The sequence below is a fragment of the Lupinus angustifolius genome, chromosome LG10, assembly GCF_001865875.1.
Source record: "Lupinus angustifolius cultivar Tanjil chromosome LG10, LupAngTanjil_v1.0, whole genome shotgun sequence".
Lineage (NCBI taxonomy): Eukaryota > Viridiplantae > Streptophyta > Magnoliopsida > Fabales > Fabaceae > Lupinus > Lupinus angustifolius.
The window spans coordinates 10,699,338-10,718,505 of NC_032018.1; the positions used below are offsets into that span (position 1 = coordinate 10,699,338).

At 28.6% G+C, this 19,168-nt stretch overlaps 1 protein-coding gene across 1 annotated transcript; it reads right to left on the reverse strand.

Annotated features, from left to right (window-relative positions):
* LOC109358718 (myb-related protein 306-like) lies at positions 7,193–9,522 on the reverse strand. The gene is made up of 4 exons (XM_019603123.1): positions 9,252–9,522; positions 8,751–8,880; positions 7,611–8,394; positions 7,193–7,457 (listed from the first exon to the last, which is right to left on the reverse strand). Exons 1-3 carry the CDS (start codon positions 9,382–9,384, stop codon positions 7,647–7,649), a joined length of 1,011 nt encoding a protein of 336 aa, XP_019458668.1. The 5' UTR covers positions 9,385–9,522; the 3' UTR covers positions 7,193–7,457; positions 7,611–7,646.

The following is a 19,168-nucleotide window of genomic DNA, read 5'->3' on the forward strand; positions in this document are numbered from 1 at the left end:
CATATTATATATTTATCTATATTAAAAAGTATGCAAAAATTAGTTACTATTATATCTTATTAATACTATTCCTTTTGTTTTTATTATTAGACACTAATTAAAATATTTTCGTGGTGATTTCGGAAAGACGTTTTTCATTTCCTAAGCCGTATTTATAATTTTTCTCAATATGACATACTAAAAGCTTCGATTATTTTTGTTGTTGTTTTCAATACGATTATTATTAATTTAGGTCTAATATTAAATGAGAGTAGCCTAATAATCTTAGAATACTTTTAAAAAAATCAAGAAAAGTGACCATTTTATAAATATATACAATTTAGTTAAAAATGGTTTATAACACGCAGAAGATTGTTTTGATAGTAGTGAGCAAAATACAACTATTGGAGGATTATTACAGTTTACCTATTCCTGGCCTGCATTCACCAAGATAAACAAAAAAATGTGATATAGGTTTGTCTATTGAAATTTTTTGTTTAACCTAGCATGGTAACCGTTTGAAATTTGTATAATATTGATTGAAATTAATAATTATATATTAAATTTTGTATTATTTTACATAATATGAATATAAATATCTCAACCTATATAAGGTCTTCTTATAACGTATGTACTGAATAGTTTATCATTCAAATTATACTTTTAATTTTTCATAAATAGTCAAAATAGGCTTGAATAAATAACTTAACACATTACAAAACAGATATAAGTTTATTTAGCCAAAATCTATCATATTTGAGTTCATTTCCACTCTTCATCACAACACTTTATAACCATTAAGAATTATTATAAGAATCTACTTTTGTCAAGTTATCACAAAAATATAATATTGTATGTATTGGTTTTTATTTATTACGTGTTATATTTATTGATTAATAATTTGATAAAATTATAATGTCAAAACGTCAAAGTGAAATCTCATTAAAAATGTTATATCTCTAAAAAAAATTTAAAATCTTTCAAATCATGTGAGTGACATGTATTATTTTTTACCCACAAGAAATTTGGTTAGGAAATGACACATGCATATTACCTTCTCATGGTTATGAAGATTCTTGCACTGATTTTTGGGATAATATAACATCACTTATATTATAATTAATGATTGAACTTATATATTCAAATACTAATGAAAAAAGTTAGTAACTATTGTATTAATAATAAATGGTAATTTATTAAGAAAATAAATAATTGCACACCAAAACTACAAACAACTTATCATTCAGTGTAAGTTTGATTTCAAGTTCGAATACATTTATTCATTTTTAGTTATTATCTCTTTTCTAACTAAGTAATGGTAAAGTTATAAAAATAGGAATTAATATTATCTTGATTTTTCCAAAGACACCAATATATACTAATAAATTTATTTTCTTATGATTAAAAGAAATATTAGAAATAGTAGCTTTTGGCCAAATATTTAAAATGAATCTCAACTTGAAAACCAAAAAAATATAATGTAATATTTTTATTATTACATATAATAATGAGATAACATTTTTATGTTAAAAGTAAAAAAAAATAACTCCGACTCAGATATGAATTCTTTTCAAAAGGTATATACAGTACAAAGAACCGAAGTAAGAGCTGAGGTGGAATGTTTTCAATGTCAACAGTTATCAATTGTCAATGTTATAATAATAGTAACTGTTGCAACAAAATAAGTCAGAATGAGTAAATATACGTACCATATAGTAGATAGGAGAAACTTACCATTAATAGATGAAAATATCATTTTATTAGGGCAACAAAATTAGGACCCACATTTCATTACCAAGAAAATTAGGCAGTGAAGAAAAAGTGTGGCCTATATTTATGGGGTATATTCATCACAAGAACATAAATGATCCAACACTTGTCTACCACAATCCTACATCTTCATTTAATTGCCGTTTCTACTTGAATTTTCACTTTTTTTTTCACTTTTTACTTGGGTCACATGCTTTTGATCTCTTCCTTAATCCTTAGGATATATAATTTTTTATTTGCTATAATTTTTGCTAAAACAAAAGTCTGATAATGTAACTACTCTTAAATGTGATTGGACCGGATAAAGCTTGTCTTTTATTTGATCATAAATGATGATCAATTCATTTTTTGAACCCAGCCGTAGAACTGATTCTAAATGTCGACTGAGTCAGCCTTTCAACCCGAACCTGACTATAGACTCGATTAAATATAATGCATAACACTTTTAGATAAAGTATTTTTAACATTATTATTATTATGGATATGTAATTTCATATATGAAATGATATATATATATATTATTAATCATGTATATATATGATGTAATAATTAGAGAATCGTTGATACTTTCGGCCAAATGAATATCATTATTATGTGTATAATTAAATAAAGACACGTACAAACATTATGAGTGAATAATTATGGGATAGGCCCGAATTGGTCATGCTTGTTCCCAACTCGTGTCTAAATATTGGATGAGTCAAATTTTAAAGTCGAACCCGGTTCTAGACCTAAGAAATTCCGACCATATTCATATCCAATTATGGTCAGGTCAAGTCGGGTAACAGGGTAGGGTCGAGTCCTCACTCCTAGTCAAGATATTAAATAGGATGAATTTTTTCTAATCTACATTTTTTACTGAAAAGGAGTCTGAATAATGTAATTTAATTACTCCTAAATGTGATATAATACACGTTTGGAGACTAAATACTTTGATAAAAATAGGAATACATAATTTTGTCATTCAGGTAAACTTGGTTCGTCATGATTGCTTTTAATAGAAAGATATTAATATATAGTGTAATATATGTATTGTTATTGTAAAAATCTATACATAATTAGTATATTATATATTTGTATTATTTTTTGAATAATTAATTATAATTAAACATAAATCGTTGATGATATAATAATAATATATAAAATTTATACGCATATATATATTTTTCCCTCATTTACCTACCGCATTGGAAGTAATTGTTTTCACGATTACTATTCACTCCACCGGCTTTTAATAAATTTCTTTTATTACTTTCTTCTTTAAAATAAATTATTGGAATTATTAAATGATACACGAGTTGTCCACCTGCCAATCACAACATGCTGCATTTAGTACCAAAGCTGTTGTATTAAATATATACTCTTAAAGTCAAAGTTGGCAATGTTCACAATTTAAAGTCAAATTATTGTTGTTATTATTGTTCTTAATCACCGTGTATTCATTTTATATGAAACTATTTATTCATTTTTAACTACATTATTTTCAGATATTTAGAATGTCCTTACATATATTGATATCCCTAAGTGTTTATCTACTCTTTTAATTAGGTAATTTGTAATGTATTATTTTACACTAATTATCATTGATTGATACAAGCTTTAATAGGTATTACATCTTTTCCTAAAGAAGTATACTTTAGGTTACGATTAAGAATGATAATATAACTCCAGCTCACATTTACTCACCCATATTTGACACAAATTTAGAGGGAAAACCCGATTTTGCTAGGTTTGGGGCCATTTATCAAATCGTCTAATATCAACCCACTCACTTATTTATTTATATATATATAAAAGTAAATTCTTAATTATGGGGTAAAAGTTAGGAATTGATATAAGTAATTGATCTATTATTAGTATTAAATTTATATATTATTTTCCTAATTTATTCTTTACCACTCTATAATAAATGATGTAGTATTTCTTATTAAATATGTAAGGGAGGATCGTAAAAATGTTTATTTTTTGTTGCATTGATGTTCAAAAGTTAGTAAAATTGAATAATTTTTGTTTACTAAAAAGACTCTTAAAGGAATACATATACCAAGTATGGTCTTTTTTAATATTATTAGTATTATTGATTTTGGTAATAATTAGATGTAGTTTTTCAAATTGTTTTCATTTATCTTTCCACTCAATTAATTGATGATTTTATATTTCATTTAATTGATAGAAAAGTATTTGATAAAAAATCAATTAATGATATAAAACTTTGAAAAATGAGATAAAAAGACCAAAATTAAAATTTCTACCAGTCTTATAAAAAGGAGTAGTAATTAAAAGTGATAGTAGTCTCACACACTCTCATGTTTCTTTGGGATTCAAAGAGAAAATGACAGAGAAAAGAAAATACAATTTTATCTTATTATATTATTTGGATTAAGTGAGAAAAAGTGGGAGGAAAGGAAATTCATTTAATGTCAAATACAATTTTCTCTTCTCTAGGGATTGGTTAGTGACGATTCAGCACACTCTCCCGAGGGAATTTTTGTGGTGACTAGCTTAGTAAGAGGTCATATGGACCAGACTTTAATTTTCTTTTTGAGAACCACTGATCCTAATGAGCTAAGTTATTTAGACGGCAGTATCTATGTATTTGGGTAAAAGTTATATATATTATTCACTCTTAATTTGTATTATTTTATTTAAGGGATAATATTATTAAAATAAATGATAAATAATATAATGATATATAATATAAAAAACTGTTATATTAATATTGTATATTATTTCTCAGTTATTTATTATTTATTGTTTGCTAACTATTTTGTTGCTTTTCCCACGCATAAAAAGGGTAGTTATAAATATTATGATATATTTTTTTATCATTAATAAGAAACAACTATTTAATTTAAAAATCATATCAATCCTCCAAGTTTCTTAACATCATAAAATTATGATAAAATGCAGAAAGACCCTATAAATTTTATGTACTTTGTAAGTAGTTAATGTGAATTATTTTTTCATTTTAATTACTCCTTAACTTTATCACTTTGTGAAATTGGTCACTATATAAATATATTGTTAAACCACTAATAGGTCAATAAAAAAATTGTTATAATCAGAGTTATAGTAGTAGCAATGCATCAATGCAGGTTAGCCAACATTGATATCCGGAGAAATCTCCTATCAAAATACAAATTAAATGAAACAAAGTGATAAGTAAAATTTGGAGTTAAAAGTGGTTAATAATAATATATGTATATAACAATCAAGGTTAAAACAAAATGAATGAGCAAAAATCTTTCATTGATATTAATTTAATGTTATGGTTATGCAGAAATGAATTTCATTAACAATTAAAGTTTAAGAGGTAATTATTAAGAAAAAATAGTTCATAGTGATTAGTTGAAAATGTATAAAGTTTATGGTGTTTTTATAGATTTCCCCTAAATTTAACAAGAGAATAAAATATTTCCTCATACTACGAGATAAATTACTCATTCAGTCAATAAAATTATGATATATGTACTATTTATTTTAGTTTTTAGATATATTTTTATGAAAAATGATTAAATATGTCACATGTCACTGACTAGAGGAGATAACTTATCTCGAGGAAATATTTTATTCTCAATTAACAAATAAGATTATTGTTTATTATTGGAGATAAATAAAATAATACACCACAAAGTGTATAGAAGATTATCCTCTTTTGAAGTAAAACAAACCATAAAACGTTAGTCTAGTAGTGTAAGATCTTATTAGATATTTAGAATGACCAAAAGACCAAAAGTTCAATTTTTGGGAATAACACTTGTTGAGATGTAAAACCACGAACCTCAAAGGAATTAGTTCTTTATCCATGAGAGGATACTCTTAATAATACAAAAAAAAGAAGCCTTAAAGATGAGGGTCAAACACATCATGGTACAATATGATTTGACCTTGAGAGTTGATGGATGCATAAGCTTATATGAGTCCAATCTCATTAGTTGCATCTAGTGAAAGTAATATGCATATATGGAAACCATGAGTTTAGCAATGGTGTTCAGCTTCTCACACCGAAAGGTAGAAAAGAGATCACATGCATCCCATACAAAATTTTCCCACAAGTAAAGGACTCTCATGCACTCATTTACCTTATTTGCTAGCAAGAATTTCGTGACACCATGCTGTATTACTCACATATCGCTATTTCCCCTTTTTTCTAGTAAAATAAAACTCATGTTCCTCTTTCACATAAGAATTTTTGAGAAGATGGATTGTGAACTAATGTAAAGTTTTCTTTTGTAGTGTTTGCATACTTTTATGTGTCAACCATAATTAATTTTAAGTAAAAAATTAAAGAGAATAATCTAAGTATACTAATATTATAAGAGTTTTTTATATTGTTAGTGCATTATTTTGTGCTAATTATTGATGATTTTTAAATAAAAATAATATATATAAGTAGTAAATGGTTCATCAACCTTATAAAAACTTTACATTAATAATATATAAATATTAAACTAAAAATTTAACATATAAATAGTAGATATTGTAGAGACAATTATTTTAAATTAGTATTGATTTTCATCCATCGTTAACATGGATGAATAAATACAAAGAGACTAAATTTATGCATTTTTGTGTGACTATATATATTGTTTAATTGATTATAGTCATTGAGTATTTTATTTGGTAAGCATTTAATTCATATATGTTAGCAGTTTTTATTGAAAGTTAATGACAATTATAAAAATAAACCAAGATGAATAAATACTTAAGGTTTTATCTCAAAACCAATTAATAATAAGAAGGTTAACTTAATACATATTTAAATTATGTCTATCAGAACAAGGTATATGATATTAGATTTATTACTCAACATGTCTATTATTTCACATAAGTGCCTACTACGCTACTAAAATAAATTTTTTGGGCTCATGACAATCAGAAAAAAATTATATTTTGCATACTATGTCAAAGTACCACATATATATATATATATATATATATATTCTAATATATATTTAAATCATGTTTGTAGTATCCATTAATTGTGAACTTGGACACTTTATTCGATCACGTCATATTCCCCTGACAATTGAGTAATACATGCTAATTAATAGAATTGCTTTCCAATAAATATAGTGTCGTTCATTGTGTCTTCCATTTTCCTTTGCAGTAGTTGGTATCAATACAATTCACAATCAATAGTAGAAATGGGTATGATTCTTCACAGTTGTGTGCTTACACAATATTTCGTAAATATGAATATGTTAAAAGTTTAACTATGTTAGCATTTATAAACATTTTACCTAAAAATACACAAATATAAACTCTTGTACATTACAAATACTTCAAAATTAAATTAACTTGATGCACCAACAAGTTAGGACGTTAGTTTAACGATATAAGATTTTATTAGATTACCACATATTACTAGGTTAAATGTTTAATTCGTTAAAGCGATATTGATCGGGAAGGTAACCACATAAAAATTAACCAAAAGAAGAAATTTGTGAAAAAGATAATTGTTATATATTATATTATTAGTACTTATTACAATTTATTGGGTTAACATTTGTAGTTTTCTACAAGGAAAAGAGCAACATGCACTAATCTTACTTGAAAAAAATTAAATCTTCCATAAACTTCAAGCTACAAGTTGAAAGAGATCCCAACTTCTTAGAACCTCAACACATGTAATTAAGGAATAAACCCTAGCAAGAACAAAGAGTTTCCTTTTTCTTCTTTAGTTGGACTGAACCATGTTTTGGAATCTATTGTCCTACAAACTATATCATTGCATGTACCATCAGTACGTGGTTGGTTGAAAAAATATATTTAAATTAAAAATTAATAATTAACTATTTTTCTGACCAATCACAACTGACAACACATGCAACGGTACAACTTGTGGAATAGTAGATAGCATATGTTTACCGATCATGGTGATGGTAATTTCTATGTTAGAACATATGAGATAATTCCATCATCTCCTCTACATGACCAACATTTTCATCCAATAACCACTTCTCAAGAAATGACAATGGAGGAGCATTACTGTTCTCAGATATTTCCCTAATCTTTTCTTCCATACCATGAACCTTTTTAGCAGACTCAGCAGCAGCTAAATAACCGTTTTCAGGTATAGAATCACAAGTAGATTTGTCCCAAGCACAAGTGTTTAAGTTCTCAAATGACAAAATAGAATCAAACTCTTCATGTGATACCATATCGTGTTCATCTTTGGTTTTGTGCTGCTGCTGAAGCTGAAAGTTCAAACCACCTGGCACTGATGCAGACTTCACTAGATTATTATCACAGTTTTCAAATTCATCATTGCTTTGAAACTCTTCTTCTTCTTCTTCTTGTTCTGTAGGAATGGCAACAGGGCGGGTCGGGGTCGGGTTTGTGCTCATCCAGCCTTGTAGAAGCCTGGAGATGTTCTCAGTGCTTGAAGCATATGTAGAGGACTGAGTCTGAGACTGAGTTTGTGGCCTAAGGGATGAGGCAGAATGGCTTCTACTGACATCTAAACTTGTAGTGTCATTAAAACTCTTTGATGGGTAGTGGCCAGTGGTTGTTGAATCTGATGCAATGTGTGGGTCCAATGCTACCTGGAGTTTCTTCAGTTTCTTCTTTAGATGGGTATTCCAATAATTCTTTATATCATTATCTGTTCTTTGTGGAAGGTAGGAAGCTATGGCTGCCCATCTGCTCAATTAATTAACCAATAGATTCATAAGTTCAGAGATATATCATTTGCATAAACTAGCAAATAAAAAATTGTTGTAGCTTTTTTGATCAAAATTTAATGAAAGGGACATTACCAGCTGTAGTATTTGGCTGAATTTTATTGTTTAATTACGTCATGTTATTGGTTCCATAAAAGATTTACTTATATTCCGTTTGCGAGTTGAGTTTTAAATGGAGATGAAAGCTTCATGGCTCTGAAGTCTTCTTTTCTCTCTAAAACTCAACTCACTAACTGACCCTTAACAGAAATGACATTATTGATTTCTTTTTTTCATTTTTGTTGAGGTAAGAGAAATATGATATGCGAAGATTACTTGTTACCCAGTAGAGCTTGCAAATGAATTATCATTCCTTCCTCATGAGGAGTGAAATTCCCTCTCTTGATTCCAGGCCTAAGGTAATTTGTCCATCTAAGCCTGCAACTTTTGCTGCACCTTGATAACCCTTTTTTAATCCACAACAAAAAAGGTTAATTTCACTTTGATTCAAAATTGTTATAATTCATTACGATCAGAAAACTAATTATATAGATCAACAAGAAGAATTTATCACAATATATATCATAGTCCTAACATAGGAGATTATATTATTGTCATCAACATTAACTTTCAAGCTCAGTTTCCGAGTTGAGTTTTAGAGGGAAAAAGAATGATGAGAACTTTAGAGTCATCTCATAATTGTATTTCATGGCTCTCAAGCCTTCCATTTTTCTACCTTCTACTCTGAAACCCAACTCGTAAACGAGCCCTGAGATGTTATTTCTAGACAAAACAAGAAAGGACATAAAGAATATAAGAAAAAAGTAGCTGAATTACCAGTATTAGTAGGCACTGATCTCCAATTTCCTGGACCATGTTCTTGGATGTAAGAGACAAGGATTATATCCTCTTCAGGTGTCCATGGACCCTTCTTGATACCAACTATGTCACAGCAAGGAGGCCTCCCCATGAATTCTTTTTTTCACTCCACTTTCTTCCTCAAAACTCAATATCCCCACTCTTTCTTTTTAGGCTAAACTTCTAAGATAGATAGCTTTCAAATAGTACCAATGCATGTGAGTGCTTTATATACTCAATGACTTATAAGAAAGGGAAGTACTCTATTTTTACACTCACTCATCTACCCTTGCAGAGTCACCTAACTTTTTTACTGGCCTTATAATGATGCAAGTAAATATAATAAACCAAAGTCAGCTAGGAGTTGAATATTTCTCCTCTTTTCCTTTATCCTTGTCACATGACAAAGTTTTAAATATGGGTCCACTACCATAATAGAGGCAGCAACTGAGTCTATGCAACCATATGGCAACTGTGTAATTGTAGTCATATCAAGTTTTTCACAATAGTTTGGACCAATGTTTTAAATTGTGGTTGCGATCATGATTGTTGTCATGGTTACGATCATTGCAGCTATTGCAATGTGGATATTGGCCGTCAGTATGAATTATTTTGTGAGTAATTTTTTTTATTTATATTAATGCGGTGTTGTAATGTTATACAGCCCAAATATAGTCTGATATGATTGCATTGTAGCATATTGTAGTCACATCATTGTTCTTCAGTATCATACCACAATTTGAAACACTGGTGTGGAGAGTCTCTCCAAATGCAACCACAACCGAGACTAGGACCACAATCGTTCCATTGAAGTGTTGGCCTAGGATCTTGATAAATTTGGCACACTTAATCATCATATATTAAGTTTTCATCTAGTCTATTCGTAGATTTATTAAAATTCAAAGAGATGAATAACCAAACATAAAATTGCAAGGAAATTTAGACAATAATTATTTTCCAATGGACACTTGTGATTTTGTGTTGGATTCCTTTGGGTCTATAAACAGCAAACTTGATTGTTTTAAACAAAATGAAATGTTCGCAGAAAAGAGCATAAGGACACTCAGAGGTTTGAGTTTCCTGTAAAGGCTGTTGTTTTGGGGAAAGATTAGAGAATAAGGATATGGAACTGGGAGATTAACCATGTTTTAAATGTGGTAGTGGTGACGGTTGTTATGGGTTTATCACGATTATAAAAATTACATGAAAATATGATTTTAATTGTTGTAATAATATTATTGTATAGACCAACAAATTTAAGAATGTAATTTAGCCACCCGTAGTAAATAGTGTTGAACAATGTAAATATTTATTTATAATATAAATTATACTTAATTTTTTTTTAATGAATGGTATTCTTCTAGGAAAAATGTGTAATATAGACTTTAATAAGCCGAAGACTTTATATTTAAAATAGATGATACTAAAGATAATAAATACTATTTATAATGAAGACTTTTATGTTAAATCATCAACAACAAATATAAAGACTTTTATAGTAGAATATGTATATTCTTTGACCTTCTAATTGTAGACAACTCTTAATCTTAGTTTCCTCCGATGAGATAAAGAGAATAACTTATTTTGCATGTATGATATGGTTCTCCTTGGTTGTGTGCAATTAGGGACCATAATTATTTATTTATAAGAAGTGTCATACCATCTTTCATAAAAGGTGATGTTACTTGGTTTTCTTATTCCAATTTTATCTATCATAAGATAGAAATAAAACTACTTGATTTTCTTATTTCAATTTTATCCATCATAAAATAGAAATAAAACTTTTGGTATCTACAGAATAATTGTATACCTTAAATTATATCACTTTAATTTGGTTATTTAAAATAATAATTTTAAATATATTTAAACATTACATCTAAGACCTAAAATTTCTTATAATTCTCACATACATGTGCGTGTATATATAGGAGATTAATATCTTCCCGAGTATTTTACTGCACATGATTAAATATTGTTTGCCTTCATTCTTACATGTTATCTTGAAATATAATAAGGTCTTTATGTCATTGGACCAGTTCAATGTTGATATAGTTATAAATACAATAATGCTAAGTTCACTAGTGAAAATTTTCAGTTGATGCGGCAATAATCACAATCAAAGTGTGGTTCTAAAAATTAAAAATTACTAATAATATTGTAGCCACTAGTAGTATAGTAGTAGTATATAGACATGAGTACCACAATTTAAAACTTTCATATAATTTTATTTATTTTAATTTGTAAGGATATAAGTGGACACGAAGAAAAAAATTATAAAAATAAAGTTCAAATTTAATATTTTTCGGTATTTTTTCCCTTGATCTTTTCGTCTTTTCGAATCTAACATACCTTAAATTATTAGATTAATATTTTATTGGTGGTTCAAATTTAATTTATACCTCTTAAATATTACCCCGTATAGACTGAGAAAAAGAAGTCCAATTTTGCCCATTAGATTTACGGGAGAGTGGGTGTCCAGTGATGTAACAAGCTTTCAAGACAATGCTTAAATGGCTTTAATCTCCATCCTCTTCTCAAGATGATTTTCAATATTCATCACTCGAGTTACAGTTATTTTTCTCTCAACAAAAGTAGGCATCAAACTCTAAAATTAAATTTGAGTACATATACATTATTGTCGAGTAAGTATTTGAAAAGACACTTTCACACTTAAGTCTGTACATATAAATATATTGAGAGAGAATAATGATACAAAAATATATGAGATAGTATTAAGTGTTATTTTATGAGAGTCTCCTCTGTTTAGAAGAGCTAAGTATAGAATATTCTCTAGTAAATGTTATTGGCATGATAAACCATATTGACATGTCAGGTCTACCTCAGATTAGTATGAACTACTTTATCCATATTGGTGGCCCTGACATCCCTATACTTTGAATGGTATAATGTTTTATCCAGGGTGAGTCGTTTTGTCACATGACTCAACCATCGTAGCAGTACACTAGGTTTGTCCTTGCCGCATGGCAGATGATGGCCAGAGGTTCAGATGCCACGTTCAGCTCTATAGAACGAGCCAGTGTTGTTCAGGCAGCATAATAATCTTGTAGTAGTGTTATGTGCCGTTCAGGGGGCATGTCAGTCCTTTAGCAGAGACTTGTAGTCCCGTAACTAGATGGTTAGGCCATGTCCTATTAGCCTATTACTATCGTCCTTTATCTAGGTAGACCAACTATTAGGATATGATTAACAACTTTATAAGTCCAATCTTATTTGTATGGTATTTGACTGTGACCTGTATAGATTTGTCGGTCTTGACGTGTCCTAGAAATTGTATAGAACAATTATGTATATATATACTCAAAAAGAAATTCAAATGAGCATAGTATTTATTTGGTTTGGGTATAGTATGACACCTTAAATAATTCATTCAAATATTAAAATAAAGTATCTATTCATACCATAAGATAAATTATATTATCTAGTTAGTGAAATTATGATATGTGTTCTATTTATTTAGTTTTTTTAAAAAAAATTATAAAAAAAATAAATAAGACACATGTCATGATTTTAGTATTTGTAACAAATAATTTATCTCTTAATATGAGAATACATTATGGTATGCTTGCGGTCTGTATTTTTCATTAGCATCACATACATTAACAATATTAGCAATAATATATGGTAAGTGACAATTTAGGAAAATAAAAAGTTTGATAGCAAAAGGTGTTCCAACTATATAATATATATAGTTGAGTATACTATACCTCATTGACATATATATGTTATCTCATATTTACATTATTGACAGTAGCATGGTATGTGCTTGTCAACATTTTTTCATTAGAGCAACATGCACTAATAGTATTAGCAATTACAATATATGATTACTAATAATTCAGAAAAGGTAAAAAGTTTGATCACAAAATGTGTTCCAACTATATATATTGGTGTAAAAAATAAGTTAGGTTGTCTACCTATAATAGGTCAACATGATAGCAACATTTTAATCAAATAATAAATGTAATATTTTATTACTCGATAACTAACTAGCTAATGTTAAATGCTTAACATTTTAATGAATTGGATAAATGAGTATTCAATCTATTTTTTAATTGAACCTAAAAACATTTTTGAAGAAAATAATTCTTTTAAAAATCATTATTTCAATAAGAGTAATGATATATATCTTTACTAATTTTTTCTAACCACAAAAATAAAATAAAATAACATTTGTCATTTGTAAATCAATCGTTAATAAACAAAGTATATCTTTATGACATATGTTACTATTTATGAGTAAGATGATTTAGTATGATGATATATTATTTTCCTTTCAGTAAACCATTTTTTAAAATTACTTTTAAAAAGAAACCACTTTCAAAACCATTTATTTTTAAAAGTGGTTCTTAATTTTTAAGAAACACTTTTAAAAAAAATTGAATTTTTAAAATAATTATTTATTTTTGCAATATTCTACGAGCATGTAACATTTAATGTTTTAAGTGTTAAGTTTTTAACATATATTTCTATATTTTATGTATTTAAGAACAAACTTTTAATATTAAAATGTTATATAATTGATATTAATTTAATAAAAAAATCAAAGTGAAAGTGAAAACACTACAAGAAAGTGAGAGATGAAATAATGAATGAATTTGAAAAACAAAAAATACTGTTTATTTTTTGGATGGATTACATATCCATCCAAATATATATATTTATGAGTATTCATTGGATATATTAGTTGTATTTAAATTCATTCATTACTAAAATTATTTATTCGATTTTATCCATTTATATTCATTAGTTGTAATAGATGAGTTTATCTTTCTTAAATTTGGATAAATTATTTATTATAAATAATTTTACAACATCTAATAGGAGTTTTTCCAACTCTTTATAGGACTGCAAAATTTTGATCTAAATTGTATAATATGCAAGCCATTTTGTTTTTGAGTCACATATTGGAATAGAGATGTGATATGTGACTTTAAGCTTACACGGCTGAAGCTAAGCATTTAATAGTAACATAGTGATCGTTTTTAAAGATGTTTTTAATAAAATAGGAACTTTTTACTTTCTTCTTCAATATGTTATTCTTATTTTTATAAGTTTTGTTCTTAAATAATAACAATAAAATAGAACAAAAAATATACATGTTTGGTTAAGAATGAAATAGATTGTGAGATGCAAATAAGAATAAAAATGATATTTGTTATTATGAGAAAAAATGTAGATGTTACTCTTATTTCATGAAAATTGTAATAAATTATAAAATAAGGTATGTAACTCAAACAAGAATGCATGTGTTATTTATTATTGTGTTGCTCTAAGATAATGATTGCAACTTGTAACATCTGGCCGAATGAGATAACTATATACTACTTAATAAAGAGAAAATACAAAATAACTACCTCACCATGGTGTAATTTATGATTATCTATTTAGCCATTATTATCTTCTTATTTCTACAAAAAAAACATATAACATTATCTTCTTATTTTACCCTAGTAATATTCTTATTTTGAAAGTGTATTTAAAAAAGTTGAACATTACACAAATCAAATAAATTCAACTACAAATTACAAATATTTAACACAAAATACTATATTTATCATTTACAAGTACAAACTACACATTACAACTGATATGAAATTGGATTGACAAGCATGACAATGACTGTCAATATGTTAATATATATAAAGCAAAAATTACAAATAACTATACATAATTTTTCACATTCCAAAATTACCTTTTTGTAACTCCTCCATTAATAACCATCATAAACTTCCAAATATTACTTTTATTCTTTTTCACAATACATCATTATTCTTCCGCATATTTTCTTATTTTTATCTTTTCCTATTCAATTCTATACTTAATTAATCTTCTTATGTCTTTGGTCTCTATTGAGTTTCTATGTAACATTTCTTATATTAAATGATTTTTTTAAAGAATATAACACAAAAATAATACATATCAATATAATAATAATGCAGGTCAATAGACACGAAGTGGAGATTGACTCGCTATTATAGAATAATACAAATAGTGACCCGAAAATAAAGTAGGCATTTCAAAAGACTTCATTTCCAATTTGGAGATAAAATAGGATGTTAAAATGTAACTGTATAACCTAAAGAAATTAGTGGATCACACCTTTCACACTTGGCATGAACAACTACTATAAATTATACTGATATATACTGAATTTTAGTTTAATTATATTTATCATCACTCATCTTTAAAATATTACATCTACCTCCTTTATAAGAGGTCAATGTAATTACATTCACACCCCTTACTAGAGTACTGTGTAAGGATGGTTTATGTATGTGAAAAAAAAGATATATATAATTTCACTACAAGAGCAAAACTCACGGGGTCAGTGTAATGGAAATGTTAAGATGTATTTTATATGCAATATTTATTTTTTGAGAAAAAAATATATGTACCGATTGTGTAAGAGTTTTTACATTATCATTGTATCATCCACTATTCAATTTTAATCATCGACACTTAAATAAAAATACAAATGAATAACACACTGACTATGTATCTTTATACTGTCAGTGTATAGATATTACACTCTAATTTTTATATACTTACCTACTCAAGAAAATAGAGGCACTCCTGCTGCAGTGCTACTTCCCAACACATGGGATTGTTAGTGGTCCAACTCCAAGTTCTGACATTCAGAACAATGGAGAATTTGCACACCGCCTTATTTTCTTAAGGATAGTAGTACCCTTATATAACCGTACAACATTTAACATCATTTAGCAGCATTGGTTGTACATTGTAAACATGGGAAACTGACATGACACATAAGCTCATCTAACAATTCATGCGCCATAACTGTAGACATAAAATCTTTCAACTATATGTTTTAAGTGATCTTGTCTAATATGTACATTCTCAAGGAATGTGCATGAACATGCATACATGCCCATTCTCACACAAGGTATATCCATGTACCTTAAATCAATGACATGTAACTTGGTAAAAAACATGCCAGAATGCTAGAACATATTTGCAAGAAAGAACCTCAGTACAAAATACAAATAATACTCCAATGTGATGAGGCAAATGATTAGTTCGTGTAATAACTACAGAGATGATGATTTGCAAGGACTTCAAGTTGGTTATAGGGGAATGGTGCACCGTGCTACCAAGTGATGTGCACATCCGCTAAATTTCATGCGGCCAGGGAGTGACAACTAGAGGAATCAATGGTCAATGCTTTCGAGGCACGACGTGGGGTTTTCATTGCCTGAAATTCTAAAAGAAACTCCTTTTCGGGTTAGGCACACAATAAACCATTCAGACAAGCTATCAAAAAGCTATTTTTACACATTCAGACAAGCCATCCCAGAGGGTTTGGTTAGTACTGGGTACACAACCCAAAAGGATTGGTGCAGGTAGAATTTAGCTTTGTTTCAGTCATGGCTAGGGGTGGGTTTTGTGCAAACTGCATAAATGGAGGTTGAGGGCAACTCCGGAGACCCTAGAGATCGGGACTCAGGCAGAGGTGTTGCCAACAATGGAGGTACAGCTGGGTTGCATCTAGGAGGGGGTAAAATTTGGGTGGCAGACGAAGAGGTCTAGCCACAGTAAGGTGAATAGGTGGAGCTGAAAATGAAATATAATCTTTTTACAGGTAAAACATAATTGATAAACTGGTTGTGACATGAGATCATAGGTCATTATCAAGGTGCACAATGCTCTGTAACTTAGCTTGGTGTACATTGGAATCTGACAAGTTTGAGTAGATAATAAAGGCTTTCAACAATACTAGAGATGTGCTCATAAGTTGTAGCAGATACAAAATATGATATATGCAGAAGCAACAATATGATGATTACTACACCTACTAATAACTGGCAAGTGTTAACACTTTTAATGCATTTGCTTCAATATGGAGGATATGGAAGCAGTAACTAATCATAAATGCTCTAACTAAAAACCAAAAGAAAAATTGGAATCTATAAAAAATTGAATTTCTCATATAAACATTGACAGCATTAAGCAAGAACAGATGCAACAAACTGTCAAAATGCAGGCATATATGAGTTGCTTAGGAAAAATACAACCTGATTTTCATGGATCTTAAAAATAAGTTCACCGCACACGATCTCGTGAAATAAAACTATGAAGTAAGCTTGCCACTGTTGGAGTGCTTAATTGATCAATATCTCTAATTTGTTATTATATTTCATCATTATTTCTAAGTTGTTACTAATATGTTATTATCTTAGCTCCTCTTTTATCTGTAAACTTTTGTATTCTATATATACATGTAAAACACTCCAAAGTGCTAAGATAAGATTCTTTATCTTGTTATGACCACTAATTAAACAAAAGATAGACTCGAGTGTTGAGCACAATGGACAGTTAAAATTTGTAGAACACCTAAGTGCATCGAAAACATAATCAGTCATGGTAACTCCTCCCAAATAACATGGCAAATTATATCAATTTCTACCCCATGAATCCATGATACTACAAAAGAATAAATTTCCTAGTCAAGTAAAGAAAACCCAAACAATAGGGAGACAGATGATCTTGTACAATTTACAATAAAAACTACTATACTATTTTGTTATTATTTTTCCTTGGGACTGAGGTAGGAAGAGATTCAAAGAACAGAGTTCCAATTATGCCAAAACAAACTAATTTCAATCCTACCAAACCCCAAATGCCTCAACCACTAAACCTTTATCATATCCATTGAACTGAACGAATCTTTTGGCATTTTGTCAGCTCAGCAGTAACCATGTAAAATCTTGACAACCTAAGGGGGTCTTTGGGAGCTTCAAAAACTAGATATCTAAGTGTTTTGGGGGTAGCTTTCAAATATAAGGTTTCTGGTAACTGCATAATTGCTTTAAAATTAGTTATTGTGTAAACCACTTTCAAGATAAAACTGGCTGCAGCGTTCTAAATTGCATTTGTGGAGATTGCAAAAAACATAATATATTGGACAACTGTGGGAAAATGCACTAATATAGTTGCAAACTTGCAATTGTACGACAATTTCGACTTTAATCCAACTTTATTCAGACTCTTTGTTTCTTTTCATTCTCCCTTTCTCTCTACTTCTACTAGATCTAAGGGTTGTTGTTGAATATGATAAGTTGTAGGTACCACACATGTTCATCCAATCATCAGCAAGGATGCCAATTTATTTAAATTTAGAAAATCATTATCTTTCACATTTATATAAATCAATAAAATATTACACAAACTAAGCCCAATTAAATGTTTTTTACACAAACTTGTGTAACTGTTCCATCTTAATCTAACTTAAATTAGTTCTAAAAATTCTCAAACACCCCCATTGTACAGGTACTGTTCCTTATAAGTACTAAAGGTAACAGAGTTTACAATGTATCAAATGACTTCGGCAACCAATTTTCCAACAGATCTCAATTCAATCACATTCCAAGAAGCAGAGTAGTACCAAACCTTGTAATAAAAAAGAAAATAAAATGATACTTGCAAACCCAGCCCACATATATCTATACAAAAACATATTCACAACAACTCACTCCTGCAAACAGGACTAAAAAATGTAAACAACTTGGAAAGCCTAAAGGAACAAGAAGATTGACAAATGATAATACATATAAGTTCAGGACCTAAGAAGTTGATTCTTATATTCCTAGACTGTTACTTCATTCTTGTACTAATACTTATTTAAATGTCTCCAACCTTTAAATCCAGATACATTATATGGATGGAGCAAGAGATTCAGGTATTAGCTCCCTACCCCAACCAAAATTAAAAAACAAGCCGTATATAGTACTTGAAATTTAACTAAATGATAAAGAAAGCCCCTGCTCATCAAAAGAAAGGAAGCATATTAAAACAAGAGGGGACAAGACATAGAACTAATAAAATCATTCAGAACAATTCAACAAAGTAAACCATTT

Bases quoted from the DNA above. Each gene is read 5' to 3' on its own strand.
- LOC109358718 (XM_019603123.1), bottom strand. From the start codon at position 9,384: ATGGGGAGGCCTCCTTGCTGTGACATAGTTGGTATCAAGAAGGGTCCA. The intron at 8,881-9,251 runs GTAATTCAGCTA...GGATTAAAAAAG, and splicing joins ATCAGTGCCTACTAATACTG to GGTTATCAAGGTGCAGCAAA. The intron at 8,395-8,750 runs GTAATCTTCGCA...TTAATTGAGCAG, and splicing joins CAAGCTCTACTGGGTAACAA to ATGGGCAGCCATAGCTTCCT.